This window comes from Theobroma umbraticum, unplaced genomic scaffold, assembly GCF_002168275.2.
Source record: "Theobroma umbraticum cultivar Fairchild unplaced genomic scaffold, ASM216827v3 scaffold_130.0, whole genome shotgun sequence".
NCBI lineage: Eukaryota > Viridiplantae > Streptophyta > Magnoliopsida > Malvales > Malvaceae > Theobroma > Theobroma umbraticum.
This window is the reverse complement of record NW_018397264.1, coordinates 307,384-322,710: the sequence shown is the minus strand read 5'-3', so window position 1 is coordinate 322,710 and position 15,327 is coordinate 307,384. Positions and strand designations below refer to the sequence as shown.

The 15,327-nt window shown below is 36.1% G+C and overlaps 2 protein-coding genes across 4 annotated transcripts; both read right to left on the bottom strand.

Moving 5' to 3' along the window:
- Window positions 1-61: 61 nt before the first annotated feature.
- Window positions 62-4,555, bottom strand: LOC110421344 (putative inactive receptor kinase At5g58300). 3 transcript variants are annotated; one of them, XM_021434923.1, is made up of 3 exons: window positions 4,081-4,555; window positions 1,089-2,392; window positions 62-820 (listed from the first exon to the last, which is right to left on the bottom strand). In XM_021434923.1, exons 2-3 carry the CDS (start codon window positions 2,371-2,373, stop codon window positions 192-194), a joined length of 1,914 nt encoding a protein of 637 aa, XP_021290598.1. In that variant the 5' UTR covers window positions 2,374-2,392; window positions 4,081-4,555; the 3' UTR covers window positions 62-191. The 3 variants fall into 3 exon arrangements, with proteins under 3 accessions (XP_021290598.1, XP_021290600.1, XP_021290599.1); XM_021434925.1 differs by lacking the exon at window positions 4,081-4,555 and adding an exon at window positions 3,421-3,523; XM_021434924.2 differs by lacking the exon at window positions 4,081-4,555 and adding an exon at window positions 2,526-3,114.
- A 2,257-nt stretch (window positions 4,556-6,812) lies between these two features.
- LOC110421346 (serine/arginine repetitive matrix-like protein) lies at window positions 6,813-11,255 on the bottom strand. Its single transcript, XM_021434928.2, has 5 exons — window positions 10,695-11,255; window positions 10,235-10,334; window positions 9,244-9,367; window positions 7,922-8,830; window positions 6,813-7,414 (listed from the first exon to the last, which is right to left on the bottom strand). The coding sequence occupies exons 1-5, from the start codon at window positions 10,891-10,893 to the stop codon at window positions 7,010-7,012; spliced, it is 1,737 nt and encodes a 578-aa protein (XP_021290603.1). The 5' UTR covers window positions 10,894-11,255; the 3' UTR covers window positions 6,813-7,009.
- Window positions 11,256-15,327: the final 4,072 nt, after the last annotated feature.

The following is a 15,327-nucleotide window of genomic DNA, read 5'->3' as shown; positions in this document are numbered from 1 at the left end:
CTTTCTACAGTTTTGGGCCATTTTTTTCTAATCTTCCGCAGAGTTGACATTAATTAAGATAGGAGAAAAAAAGGTTGCGACACATCCTTGTTATGCTAAAATCCTGAAAGAATTACATGGATTGAACGCATGGATGGAGGCCTCACAACATGCAGTCTGAACTTGTAACATCGGCAACATGGCTGCAGTAATCATGGGGTTTGAGTATTTGAGCCCTTGGACCTGTTGTCCTCTGACGAGGGCCGGTTTTCAGAATCAGATGGCCGAATTTCTTCCATCATCCTGGTTACTTCCTCCATTGTAGGCCTCATGTCTGGCAACCTTGCCACACATGTCATTGCTATCTGAAGCGTCTGCACCAGCTCTTCTTCAACATTTTGATATTTCATCAGCTCTACATCAAACACTTCAGAAGTCCATTCCTCTCTAACAACAGATTGGACCCACCTTGGAAGGTCGACCACATCTTCATGCCCTGATAACTGGACTGGTGCTTTGCCTGTCAGCATCTCTAGGAGAAGTACACCAAAGCTGTAGACATCGGACTTTTGAGTAAATTTTCGAGTTTCAATCACTTCAGGAGCTCGGTATCCTGCACTTCTAGATGGAACAGCTGGGAAACTCATTAAAGAAGTCAATCCAAAATCAGAAATGCAGCCATGCAAGTCCTGGTTGAGGAGGACATTGGAGGATTTGATGTTGCCATGGATGAATTTTCCACCTCCACAAGAATGGATATAGGCAATGCCCTTTGCTGCTCCCAGGGAAATCTTTACCCTGGAATCCCAGTCTGGCAGAATACGTCCACTTTCCCTGCTTCCTGTAATGAAATTACGAAGAAAAGACTATGAAAATGGATAATCCTTCAGATTTCTAGTCAGAGCATAAAATATTTGTGCAGTAGACAACTGCATTTCTCCTTTCTGCATAAGCTACATCTGTGTTTGATCTACTGTACTGAGGTTAAAGTTGTTTAAAACTTGTAGTAAATTATCCATAAATTACATTAGTAATTGATCTTCAAACATGATTGTAATGTATAATGAAAATAATATGAAAAGGAATAAAACATGATCAAATAAATGTACCATGCAATAACGAGGAAAAACTGCCAGCTTCTTTGTAGTCATAAACCAGCAGCTTCTCATCCTTGGAATAGTAATAAGCACGAAGAGGCACAAGATTTGGGTGCTGACCAAGCCTTCCCACAATTTCCATTTGTTGTTCAAATTCTCTTTTCCCTGCAACTACTTCTTTCAATCTCTTCACAACCACTGTTGTTCCTTCCTCCAGGATAGCCTTATAGGTTGTACCATAGCTCCCTTTTCCGAGCACTTCAGCCGAAGCTCTCAACAAATCCTCAAGATCGAAATTATATGAACAACCTTCAAAGAAGACCAACTTGTTCTTCTCAGCCTCTTGCACCCCACTCCCAAAATCCTCCTTAGGTTTCTCACCCCTTCCACCTTTACCTTTTAATGTAACAGTACCTTGACCATCCTTTCTCTTTAAACAGCAAAGCACTAGCATAAGCAACATGAAAAAAACCAGTGCAGAACCCCCAACTGCTATGGCAATTATAACACCCGTACTTAATTTCTTATGGGAGCCCCCTCTTGGATTTTCTGGTACTTTTGGTGGAGGCAAGTGAGTGGGGGAAGGGGAAGGGGAAGGGGAAGGCGAAGGTGTGATTGTAATACACTGGTTCAGTGGAGGCCCACATATATCATTTCCTACAAAGGAAGAAGCAGGGAACTTCTGGAGGGAAGATGGTACTGACCCATTGAAATGGTTGTAGCTCAAATTCAAAAGCCTAAGCCTTGGAAGATTGAAATTGGGGATAAGGCCTGTAAGGGAGTTATTCTGAAGGCTTAAACCAGTCAGGTTTGTTAAATTTTGAATTGTGGTTGGAATGTTGCCTGTGAAGGAGTTGAAGGAGAGATCAAGAAAATCCAGCCTTGGAGGGAGAGCGGAAGGAATGTCACCTGAAAAGTTGTTATGCTGAAGGTATAAGTAACGAAGAGAGGGAAGGGAGAGTATGTCAGATGGAAGGTTCCCACTGAGGCGATTGGATCGGAGGCTGAGGGTCATGAGAGCATCCAGCTTTCCAAGTGTCTTGGCTGGAATTGGACCATACAGTCCAACACCAGGAAGGTGGACAGCAAGCACACGGGATCCATCCTTGGTGCAGTTGATGCCGACCCATGAAGTGCATACCGGGTTAGCCGGACTCCAGTTAAGTTTCCGCCCATGAGGGACAGTGGCAGAAAATTGTAGGAGGGCTTGCTCATCTGAGTTTAGGTCAGCAACTGTTTCAGGAATGCAAAACAGAAACAGGAAGGCAAATGCAGCAAAATAGGAGGGCAGCTTCATCTCAGCAGTCTTTATTCCCCTGACAAAACAATAAAAACTTAGAACAGGTATTTTCCTTCCTCAAACCAGAGAAAAAAAAGGGAAACAAAAAATAACAGAGACGAAAAAGTTTTATGTAACAGGCAGTGTTGGCGAGACAAAGAAGTACCTACCTGAACAAATCATGTAAATACAATACCTAGCAAATACTACATTAAGCGAACAGTTCAGAGATTAATTCAGCATAAAGCTTTCCCCTTTTTCCCTTTCTTAACAGTAACAATGGTTTTTTTCCCCTTTTTGTTTTTTTCCCATGAAAGAAAAAAGGGTAGAAATTTCCAAAGAGATAATTAGAGAAGAAAAAGGGGAAGGGTCAAATTTGGAAATCAGGAAGATGCTGGAGTCATCTAACTGACATTCTTTCCACAATATATTCTTAACCACGATCATCTCCTTTGAAGTTTGAAAGAAAAAATTAATTACTTTGCTCCCACAGAAAGAATCATATGCTTTTGTGGTGGCTTCAATGAATCACTAAACAAGGATGATGAGCACCCGTTTGCTGAAAAAGTTTCTATTAGTAAAGAAAGATAGTGATAGCATGGGGAACCTGTCATTTGCCAAGAGGTTTAGTTTGTTGTCTCATGATACAATCGGAACAAAGACTAAAAACTTGATAAGTATCACTATTAACTGAAGTAAAGTCATCACCAAAATGGGTTCAAAAGCATAATCCTTTTTCAATAAAGTGAAAGCAATGCAGCAAAGCTAGCAACACAAAATCTTAAAAGAAGGGCATTTTCAGCTTTAAGAATTCTCTCTCCACCATAGTTCAAAAGCAGTCAATACTTGTGCATACAAGAACAATTGAACAAATATAATATAATGTTCACAAAAATAAAGACTTTCAAATAAAAATATGAAGAATCATAAACAAGTATTACGAAAACAGGCATACCACAACACACAGAACAAATAAGAATAGAAGATGAGATTGATAAAAGACATTGGCTAGTCAAAGTCCCTTATCAGCTCAAAACTAGGCATAAGCAATGACAAGATTCTTACTTTTTAATTAATCAGAGGTTATGAAGTCAAGCTTTTGGCGTGTGGAGCCATGGAATGGATAATAAGGAGAGGACAGCAGTTTATCAGGGTTTTGTTGCCCAAGGCGTTTGCTTTATTTGACCCTTAGCCTAATTACATTTTCAATTAAATTAAATACTACAACAACCGTTTGATTACTGTAGGCAAACGGCTAGGATTCATATATATTTATCAACCGCAAAAAGTTGGTTGCCAATTCATCATACTGAAAGCCCAGAATTTAAGTAGAATTCTGCCATTCTAGCATGCACCGAATTGTTCAATTTTTTTTCTATTTTTTATAATAAAAACAGAGCCAAAGTTGTTAATTTTCCCGAATTTGAAGTTGAAGAACGTAATGTTGATAGTGCAATATTTAAAGAGTTTGGTGAAATGGTTGAATCCTTAAAACCGGCCTCCTCCAAGTCCACAGTCAAAAGTCTAAACAGAAAAAAGAGCAAAGCTAAGGAAGGAAACAACATAGTATTACGTAAAGCGGAAAATAAATCAGAATTGACTAGAATCTATGGTTCGAATCTTTCCAGAAGCAATGGCAGTCTCTTGCAGAATTCATCACACAAAAGAAGAAGAAGAAGAAGAAGACATTGAAAATAGAAGAGGAGAGAGAGAGGAGAAACAAACCTTTGGGACTTGGGTGGAGCACTATGAGTGGGAGAGGAAGAAGCTGAGACAAAGGAAGAGGTTCAGAAACGGAGAAGAGAAGAAGCTAAAATGGCAATGGCAATTCTTGGATTCCTTAAACTTTAACGGCATTTCTTCACCAATACACTCTCCAAAAAGAAACACTAAAAAAAGAAACCAAAACAAAAAGAAGTTTAAGTCGAGGAAAAAAGCAGTTTGGTTTTGATTATGTTGGTTATGGAGGAAGCCGACAGCCGAGGCAGCTTGTTCGTCAAGCTAACGTCGGGTCGGGGCTTAAACTCCGAATTGCAGATCTCGAAGTCGACGATTCCACGTCCCGTTGGTCCCTTTTTTAAGTCTTAATATTCCAGCCAGCCGGTGGAATCAGAAATTTGTTTGACCCCACAAACAAGAGCTAACCCAAATTGACAAAATTTGAAAGGAGAAAGCAGAAACGAAATTGGAATTGTTGGTCCATCCCATAATTACGACGTTACCCTGAGTAGAGTAGAGCAGGTGGACTGACTCGACTCACTCATCACCTTTTTTCTCTCTCTCAGGGTGTAAAGTCAGTAACTGATTCTTGTTCTGCCCATTCATGGTTCACCACCACCTGTTTCTCGATTTAATTGAGTTTGACACTAGTTGTTTATAATTCTTTTTTGTCTTACTGCTACTTGTCAAATTGAACTCTCTCCCTCTATACGTGTAACGTATTATTGTTTTAGTATATAATATTTTAAAAAATTTAAAGTACATTATAGAGACATGGTTGACCTCATTATTTTTTTATTATTAAATTTATATCATATTTATATCCACGTAAATTTTATTCTTTTCACGAAGAATAATGAATAGATGACAACAAAAGTGAGGGAGAGGAGGAAGACCCACCAAGGAGAATTATGTGACAGAAAAGATATGGTATGGTAATGATGATCCTTCCTAATCGTTTTTTTCATTGTGAAGCCTCCTCTGCCCTGTTGGGTGGTTGGGTAACTTTTTCAAAATTTCAAGTACATTAATCAGTGCAGAAACTTCTCCGAATCCAGCCGTGGGTCAGGTTTTTCCTGTCCCAAGACACCAATGCTTCCAGCTCCCCAAGATTTAGTTAACTTAGATACTTTGCTTGAAGTAGCACTAATCTTTTGCAACTAATCATGTTATGAAAATGGAAAGGATCAAGCAGATTGTCTTCTTTATTCCCTTTTTTAAGTGATGGGGTTTATTCAATGAGTTCTAAATGTAATCCTCCTCTTGCCTTGTATCTCTCATAATCTCCACGACCAGGGATGACTATGGGTTTTGATTTTAAAACCTACAGCTATGGGGCAATCCCAACTCACATAAGGAGGGGGGGCATATGATTATGAACCGTTGGGCCAAACCCATAACTTATTTTTTGTGCCAGCTGCTGGAAACAAGAAATTGATACTTACCCATTTTGATGGAAAAGTGATTGGTAGGTTTTGATTCATGAATTTCTCGCCAATATTAGGTAGAGGATTGGCTTTGGATGCCCTTAGTACAATCACAGAAAGACAAAGTGCCCCTCCACTTGGCGAAAGTGATATGTAGCTCTCCCTGCTCTGCTGGGCTGGCATCTCTATCAGGCTTAAAATAAATGTCCAAAGGGTTTTCGTTTCTTCGCAAAGGAAAAGAAAGATGCAAAGCCCGAATTCCTTTCAAATTTATTTTTCAATTGAATAAGATAGAATGCTTTTATATTATCTGTCACATGGTTGAAGAGAGAAGTCGTATGTGAGAGAGAATCTTAATTATTGAAGCACATGAAGGTGAAGTTGTTCACAAAGTTTAATTATAATACTAATAATAATCATAATCATAAAGGAAAGGGTTTAATTCTTAATATGATAATGAGGAATACCCGGTTTAGATTTGGTTTGCTTTTTATATTCGAATAAAGTCGCCAGCTGAAGACTTACCTTTTTCTCTTTCTTTATTTTTTCCCCTTCTCATTTCCTGTAATTTTTATGACAAAGTGGAAAGAGGAAGGAAAAGAAGACTAAACTCTGAGCAGAAGTGAAAGTTTCTAGCTCTTTGGTAACGGATAAAATCCAAAGAGAAGTGCAACTCTGATCAATTGTTTGATTTGGCCTTTAGACTTGATAGCATTGCATATGGAATTGGCATTGGATTCTTGAGACTTTCCTTTAATTTCATACCAAATTACACCTTTTTGGTGTAATAATGCAGCTTCCTTCAGTTGGTGGGAAAAGGCAATGCTTGCTTCCAAAAAAAGATGCTATGAGAATGGCAATCTCAAAGGTTTAAGTTCGTAAAAACAAGTTTCGGTATTCAGTGTATAACCACCTCCTCCATTGTTAGTTGAGTAGATTATTATATACTACCAAATAAATAATAAATGAAATGGGAGGGCCCTTTTGACTAAGCCTGTATTCCATTTCCCACCTGCTTCATGTTAGCTTAATCATTTTCTGTTTCCTGCCTGATCCTTGTTAGGCAGGACATGGCTTGCATGTTTTACACATATTTTGATAATCCGCTTTTGTCCCCAGGACTATGACGTTGATTTCCAGCCTAACCCCTTTTGGTTGACAGTTACCCTGTTTAAGTTTAAAATCCATTCAATTGTTTTTCAGTCATAACAGTATCTTCCCTACAAGTCAACGAGCAAATTCATGGCTGCCTTTAGCTCTGTGCGGCTCCAAATAGCCTGGAACACAAGAAGAAGTTAGGCACACAGATGATTAACAGAAGGCCAATTATATGGATTTCTCCTTTGCAGAAACACTACTGCCTTCTTCACTCTTCATTTTCGTTGGTAAAAGCTGTCAGATTACATTCTTTCATAGTAACCAAATAATTATAAGAGCACAAATTATAAAAATAAAAAATAAATATGAATTAAGAAGAATTAGAAAAACAAAAACCCACTTCTTGGATGTTATAATAGGCCAAAAGGTTCAGGCAGAGGCTCAAATCCATTCTCAAAGATGGATCCTGGATCGGATTTATCATCAATACTATGCAGCCAGTTTGTATTCTTCAAGTCCTCCTTTAGCAATATTGCATCATAACGGGAACTCTCATAGATGTCCACCTCACTTAATTTGGCAGCGTATCTTCCATCAAGGGAATTACTTCCGTTCTCTACAGGTCTGCTAATACTATTTCCGTTCTCAGAGAAGTCTGCATTTTGCAAGCTACCAGGGCTTCCATTACTATTGACAGAGTCTGAAGTACTGACGGAGCGAAGAGATTGGGTTCTGGTAGTAGCAGATCGGATGCTCTGAGGAAAAAGAGTGGTGCCAGAAAGGGAACGAATGCTCCCTGTGCCATTTCTTATGTCCTACATTGGAGATTATAAATGGTGTTAGGATTATCCTGCATAATAGACCTTATATATCCCAGGGAAGTAGGAACACTTGTTTTAGTAACCTAACATGATGCAGCCTCTCACTACTGCATAAGCTTCTATGTAAAAGATTACAACCAATTCCAACCACTGATCATGTCATTACAACTCCAATCTCTTATTCAGAAAAACCAAGTTAATACTTGAGACCCTGATAATTACTAGCTAAAACTTTTGGATCATGGTGATTCACGATGAAAATAGACTATAAAAATATCCAAGTTGAGGGTGTGACTGCAATGATGCTAGTGGTGGAAACCAAGAATTATATTCTACTTCAATGGCACTCTTCCTACACCTGAGCTGCATTTAAATTGCTAACCACATGATCAAGTGAAAGAAAAGGTATTAGAACACATCAAATGGCTAACATTTGCAACAGGCAGATTTTCACTTAGGAGTTAACAATTTCATTCAATAACAAGTAGAGGGTAAGCATACCATATGCCTAATAGCCATATCCAGCGATTTTTTTGAGATAGTCCTCCCAAGTCCTGCACTATCTGCAGTGGTTGTTGAAGACTTTACAGGTTTCCGCATAGCTGAATCTGAGACATGTGAGGTCTTCCGAGACTCATGTATGTCAGATGCATGCCCATTGGAATGGACACGAGTCCTTCCAGGGGGTTCAGTGAGTCTTCCCCTTGTGACAATTGGTGATGAATGTCTTCTGGGCATATTTACAGAGCTAGTAGTGTCTTGGTTTGCTTTCATACTGACAGAAACACCAGGCCTAGACCTACCAGCAGAGACTGGCCTATCAGGCAAAGTTGTTCTAAGGTTTGGTGGCGTGTCAAGAGGAAAATCAGGGGGCACAACAGGCTGTTGAGGGGGCCGGACTCGTGGACCTGGGGAGCTTGGTCGGGATGCTGGAGCTGCACTGCGACCATTTGAAAGAGTGCGCCCAGCAGATGGCAAAGCTCCAGCTGCTGCTGAAGATAGAGAAGGTATTGGATTCCGACGTGTGGGAGTTGATGGACGAGAATTTGATCGAACAGCTGTTGAGTTCAAGTTTGCAGAGATTTGTGGCCTAGAACTTGGAGTTGATGGTCTTGAACTTTGCGATGGTCGACTTTTGTCAATATAAGAGCTGGTGGGAGATGGACGGACTTTTGAAGGAGTTGAGGCTCGTGATGGTGTTGAGCGGGCAGATGGGGTTGAAGGTCGCGAGCGGGTAACGGGTGAGGAATGTCTAGTATAAGATGACACAGACGCTGAGCTTGTATTAAGAATTGATGGGCCCCTGTTTGAGGAATAGGTACTATATGAAGAAGAAAGAGAAGGTCGCGTTACTGAACTGCTTCTAGTGGGTCTTGTGGAATGATTGCTCTCAGATTGTGAAACTGAAAGCTGAAACAGAGAAATTAACAGAGAAATTAGTCATTCATGGTTGCAAACTTAAGTGGCTGAGGCATTGCCTCAATGGTAGCCACAGCTTAATACGGAGGTGTTCAATTTCAAATCCCCCCACCCCTTTCAGTCTCTCCCCCTGCAGCAACTATCAAAAGGGGAAAAGGTTAAAAAGCTTCAAAAGCTGTTATTGCACTATGCCAGCTGGTGTTATTGCGAACAAGTATCATGCTTAACAGGTCTTCGGAAGCAGGAAGGAGGCTTCTTGTTTTACCAAAGGCTAACTCAACAAGAATCAAATGCCAACTAAAAAGAGGGCAACCATAGAGACATCAATCCCAAAAATTGTCAGAACTTGCAGGAACATACAATTTAGGGGAAAATAAGTATAAATGTAAGAAGGAAATGCATACCCTTGAAGTCTTTGCAGTCGAAACTGATCTAACTTTGGAATTGCTTCTTGGAGCTAGTGAAGTTGACTGAGATTCAGATCCCTCAGACGAAGGAAAAAGTGGAGTCCCCGGTGGAGTTAGAAGCCTAATGACATAAGTAGTTATTATACATTGAGAGAAACAAAGATTTCCAAACACTGATTCCAAATTCAAGTCTCAATTGAGTGACCACTGGAATTCATTACCCATAAGAGTTGTCAAAAAAGGTTGTTTAACCACTATAAAAATTAAAGTTTAGCTTTTAAAGGTTATTTGTTTACTTAAGTAAGTCAACATTGTAAGTATGCTATTATTATACAATTTTTTAGATCAACCAAAGACAATTTGAAAGGCGTAAAGACAACATGATAGGTAGAGATTCACATCAAGAAAGGTCGTTCATTCAGATGTTTCTATTCTGCATTCTGTGCATTACGTACCAGCCTCAAGTGATATTCTTTAGAAACATTAGGCATTGGGGCAAAGTGGGCGTGTCTAGTGCTATGATCCATAACATCATAGCTTCAAGGGAAAGGTGTTAGCTAGGGGAGAATTCAACTATTGCTTTTGGGAAAAAAAAAATTGAACTGTACCTACACATTAGCCTAACTGGTATATCTGAATGCCTTTACCAAGAGAGCAACCAAGAGATTTGGGAGAGCTTCCCCATCTTCTGTTATCCTTTCTCAGAAGTTGCTCTGAGGTAAAGCAGCAAAATAGCAAAAAATGAAATGAAATAAAGGAAAAAACATCAATTTGATCATTGAGGGTAGAAATAAGTAAAAGATAACTCCCATTCAAAGTTGAAACATCATGGCAACCAAACAGATCCAAAGAGAATACGATGGAATGAAGAGTTTTGCATGGCAATTGATTAGTTTAAATTTGGAAATGAAATGAAAAACCTGTGATTAATCTGAAACAAAGAAAGAAAATTATTATGTTATCATTACTGCTACTAATAATGATTTACCAGTCATAGTCATGCTTTCCTCCATCTGTAGACGAAAGTAGATCATCCAGGCCACCCTTTCCCACGTTCGCTGATCCAAGCGATAGTCTTCCCAGTTTTACTGCCACAACAAAAACCAAACATCAGACTTTGTATTTAAACACTTGAAAACTAAAGCGGTTTCATTTCATTCGGGTCAATTTTCATTGACTTAAAACGACATCGTTCCTTCGGCCCTGAGGCTATAGTTTCATGGCGAATAGAATTGAAACCATCAATCATTTTCTATCCAAAAGAAAACATCTTTCTCTTCTTCCAAAAATAATTGAGAAGCAGCTTAGCTAACTGCCCGCTTGTAACCGACAGACTGATTCTAGTATGAAATTAATTTAACAAAAAGATGAAATGAATAGAAAGGTCCCCAAGGGCTAGCAGAGAAGAAATGTAAAGTTTCAGAGAAAATAGGTGAATTGTTTTGTACCGTCGGAGGATTCATCGGAGGAGGCGACGGAGAGGCTTCGACGGTTTTTGGAGAAGAGATCCAAATTCTCGTCGGAATCCCTGGTAAATAATCCTCCGGTCAAACTTTGACCACGGCGGTGATGATGGGACGCCGCCGAAACATTGATATTATTCCTCCCCCCGCCCACCAAAGATTCCCTTAGATTCCTATTCATCATCTTCGCTTCCAACTATTACCATGACACTCTTATGCTGCTGCTGTTTCCACTCCCAACCCCATCTCTCTTTCTTCTCTCTGTCTATCTCTGTTCCTTTTTTTTTTTTCTTTGGTTTGTTAGAATGCAGCTTTCCTCAAAGAGCAAGAGAGAGAGAGGTTGAGGCAGCTTGAGATCTACCGTACAAGAGAAATGCCAATGGAAAGCAAGACAGTTGGTCACCCTGCTGTCACTGTATCTGTCTCCTTTTATATAGAAATATACATAACCATATAATTTACGTCATATGGCGGAAAGAGGGCGGGAGGGAAAGGAAAGGGAAGTCAAGTCGTCTTTAGATCTGTGCAGTGCTTCTCTTATTAAGTCTTAACAACACACTTCAGCTTTAAGATCTCTGCTTCCGTTTACACAGGGAGGCACACTATTACAGTTTTTCTTTCCTTCGTATCTCCTTAATAATTCTTTATATAGTACGGTAAAACAAATTTACATAGAAATGCCAGATCTCCATTTTTTATTTGGTGACGTGGAGGTCATGTGATCATTTTCATAAAAAAACAAAACTACCATACATTTTATTTTGATTTTTGGTTAAGAAAATCAAAGCTTAATAATTACTTTAATGTTCAAATTAATTATTTAATCACACCAACACATACACAAAATTAATTTTATATACTTTCTTTTTTTTTTTTTACTTTTTTGTGGAAATAGAAGGTTAAGACGGATGAGTACTTGAAATTTTGGTCCCACCATTAAAAAAAAGGAAAATGACTTTTGATGAATCAAATGTGGAAGAAGCTTTGCTTTTATATTGTTTTTTGACTTATTTTCCATGTCAAAAATCAGGAAAAAGAGTTGATGGGTGATCTAGAAAAGATCATGAGTCGAATTCCCTCAACTACCAGTTTCGAGGGAAATAAAAAAAAAAAAACCCAAATAATACTAAAAGCAATAGAATGAATTTACTAAAAATAAAGGGCTTGAAATTTCTTTGTTTCGTTTGGTAGGTAGCTACATTACATTCTTAATTTTTCAAAAAGAAAAAACACACGACCTTTATTGTGGACTGTGGTTATGTTTATTTTTACTACGCAGCTGTTCCACCTTATTCCCCTTATACAAGAATTATGCGTTACTATAACATTATATATATATATATATATATAAAGTGTTGCTATGATATTTGATTTATTCTATATCCACAATCAAAATCAAATAAGTATAATGAGGTGCATTTATACTCAACCATATCATGCTTTGTTTTCTCCAAAAACATTTTTGCATAATATTTTAAAAATTACTGAAATCTATTTTTTTATAAGTAAAATTTTAAATTATTTAAAAAATTTAAATAAATTTTTATTATTTTATTACGTTCAATCTAAATCTTTTATTTTTATTTTGAACAAAATATATTCTTATGAATAATAGTTAACTAATTAAATAACATTTGTTATTTTGTTATGTCATGTGGCATATTTATATAGTCATATTTATATCATCATCACATGAGTATAAAAATGAAAGATGTCATTTGACCCATAAAAACTTATTTAGTTTAAAATAAAATTATAAAATTTAATTGAATATAATAACAAATAAAATTTTATTTATTTTTTTAATAATTTAAGAACTTCTTTAATTATAAAATATTTGACACGTGAGGTATACATAGGATGTATCTATCCTATATAGTATATTGCTAACATTAAATTTTGAAAATTTGGAATCTTGTTTTTTAAGTAACTTTTATGGAGGATTTTGAGAGACGTTGCAACTGCTGTTAGCCTCATAATCTCTCTCTGGGAATTCTTGAATCAGAACAAAAATAAAAGCAATTTAAACAGGATGGTAAGTCCCACTTAATTTTGAAATGGGAGCTACTCTATTAACAAATCTCACGTTATTCAAAAATTAAAAAACAAAAAAAAAAACGAGGGGCAAAAGTTGTTTGGATTTATGACTTGTGTAGGGTTTGTTCGATTGTGAATTAATTGACAAAATTAATGCTTTTCTTGACTTAGATGAAAGGTTCAATGGCGCCTACACGATTCATGTTTCCTAAAAGGTACGATTGTTTAAATAAGGTTAGATAAATCACATCATGTTGATGTATAATTAGTGTTACTTTAAAAAGCATTTCCAATATATTGGAAAGTTTAATTTATTTTATTATTTTGTTCATGTTACACGTTTTCTCATAAATTGCTAATGAGGATTACATGATAAACTCTTTTCAACTTTTAATCCAAAAAAAAAAACACTATTCATGATAAGCAGGATTATTTGGAAAAAAGGAAAAATAAAAATAAAAAAAGAAGGAAAAGTTGAGGAAAGGGTAGTCATGAGGAGAGGAACATGGGGAGGGAGTGTGTCATGGAAGACTGACTTTATGTCAGCACTGATTATTTTTTACACAATTAATTAACATTTAATATGGCATGAAATTAAGTGGGTTTAGATTTTATATAATCTTTGCTTATCTCAACTTTTCATGATATGGAAATGTTCATGATTTTTTATACAAGGTTGACCCATTGGATGTAATCTATTTATACATATTTAATTAATCATATTAATACGTTAATCCACTTAACTTGATCCATATAATTTGCTTAAATTCATTTATTAGGATATTAAAAATATGTAAAGTAACTCATTATTTGTATTTAAATAAGTTTCTTTGGGAAGAACTGTATCTAAATAAGTTAATCATATTTAAATATATTATTTGCATTATTTCTAGATAGGTTAATTATATTTTATTATATACGAGCTTTATTAATTAAACATGTTAATTACGTTATTTTGTTATATTTGTGTTATAAATAATTCGTGTTTGTATATAAATTTTTTAATACGATTAATTAATCATATTATATTAATTATCTTTATCGTAACATTACACAATAAGTCATTACAAAATTACAACCTTACTTTAGCACTACACAATAACGACATGCTGACATTAATTAGTTAGGAGCTCACCATGTTTTTTTTTTTTTCATTTTTTAAAATTGCAATTATTTGAAAAAGACATGCTTTAAGGACAATCCAAAGAGTACACTGTATAAGCATGTTGCATGGGATGGTGGGATTAACACCATGGTGAACTTTACATTTTGATGCATGTACGTGAGATTTACCCCATTGACTTATATATATATATAATTGAAAAAAATTTATATTATATTTTTTAAATAAAAAATTATATATTAATTAATGAATCAAATATTTAAGTATTTATTTACTTATATATATATATATGTGAATTTACATTTGATTGTTTATTGGTGACAATTGATTCAGTCATTAAATTCAAATTAACATATATACTAATTAATACCAGTGATTTGATTATTCCAAATTTAAATATATGGTTTACGTGAGCTTTATATGTAAATGTCATATATCCAAAGGCATTAACATATAAGGCAAGACGTGAAAGTCCTTGGAGTGGACCAAACAAATCCGGTGCACGCCTTGTGAAATATCGTGGAGGGCCATGGCGGGGGAAGCCCCTGCATGGTTGCAGTTAAATTAAAGAAGGTTGGATGGACCATATGTTTCAGAAAATGATGGGTACGCCAACACTGTATGGGCCATCACACTAAAGCCCACCAAACTTTCATCAAGCAAAACAATCCCTGTCGGACGCTGCCGCCCTCTAATGAATTGTAAAAGCCACCTGCAAGCCGATGTTCTTGACCTGTGCTTTGTCTATCATTTAATGCTTCTTTCATTTCCACATTTATTTTTTTTGACAAAAAACTATTCTTACCCCTTTGGTCCCAAGCAATTCACCACTATTCTCTCCATATCGCCGACAAATTAGGAACATTCTTCTACAATTTAAATCCATTCCTCACTTTATTCAATTATTCTACAATTAAGAAAACATTAACTTTTAAGATAAAATCTTTGTTTAAACCTTATTCAACGCTTGTTACTTGAGTTAAGTAAAATGGATAATTTTAAACATCATCTGATAATACAATATATAAAATTAAATAAGTTCGAATTTTATGTAATTATATTTATATTATACTTGTATTGATAGGCAAAAACTTTTATGTAATATATGAATTAATCCGTCTAATTTGTATATGTCCTGTTTAGATATGTTAAATTAACATACATTAACAAACATAACTTAAAGAGATCTAATTCCTTTAAATCTATTTATTAATATCTAACATTTATAAAATAATTTATTATTCATATTTAAATTGATTAATTGTGTCTATATATGTTGACTGTATTGTGCCATGTAAAGACCTTATTAATTAAAAAAATTAATCAATTACATACAAAAAAATTTAGCATATTCGTTTGTTTCAACGATTTTGACATAATTAATTAATTAATTATGCCCATATGTTATGTTGTGTAGCTCTGAATGGGCATCACAATTAGAACATGCTTAAAAGGAAT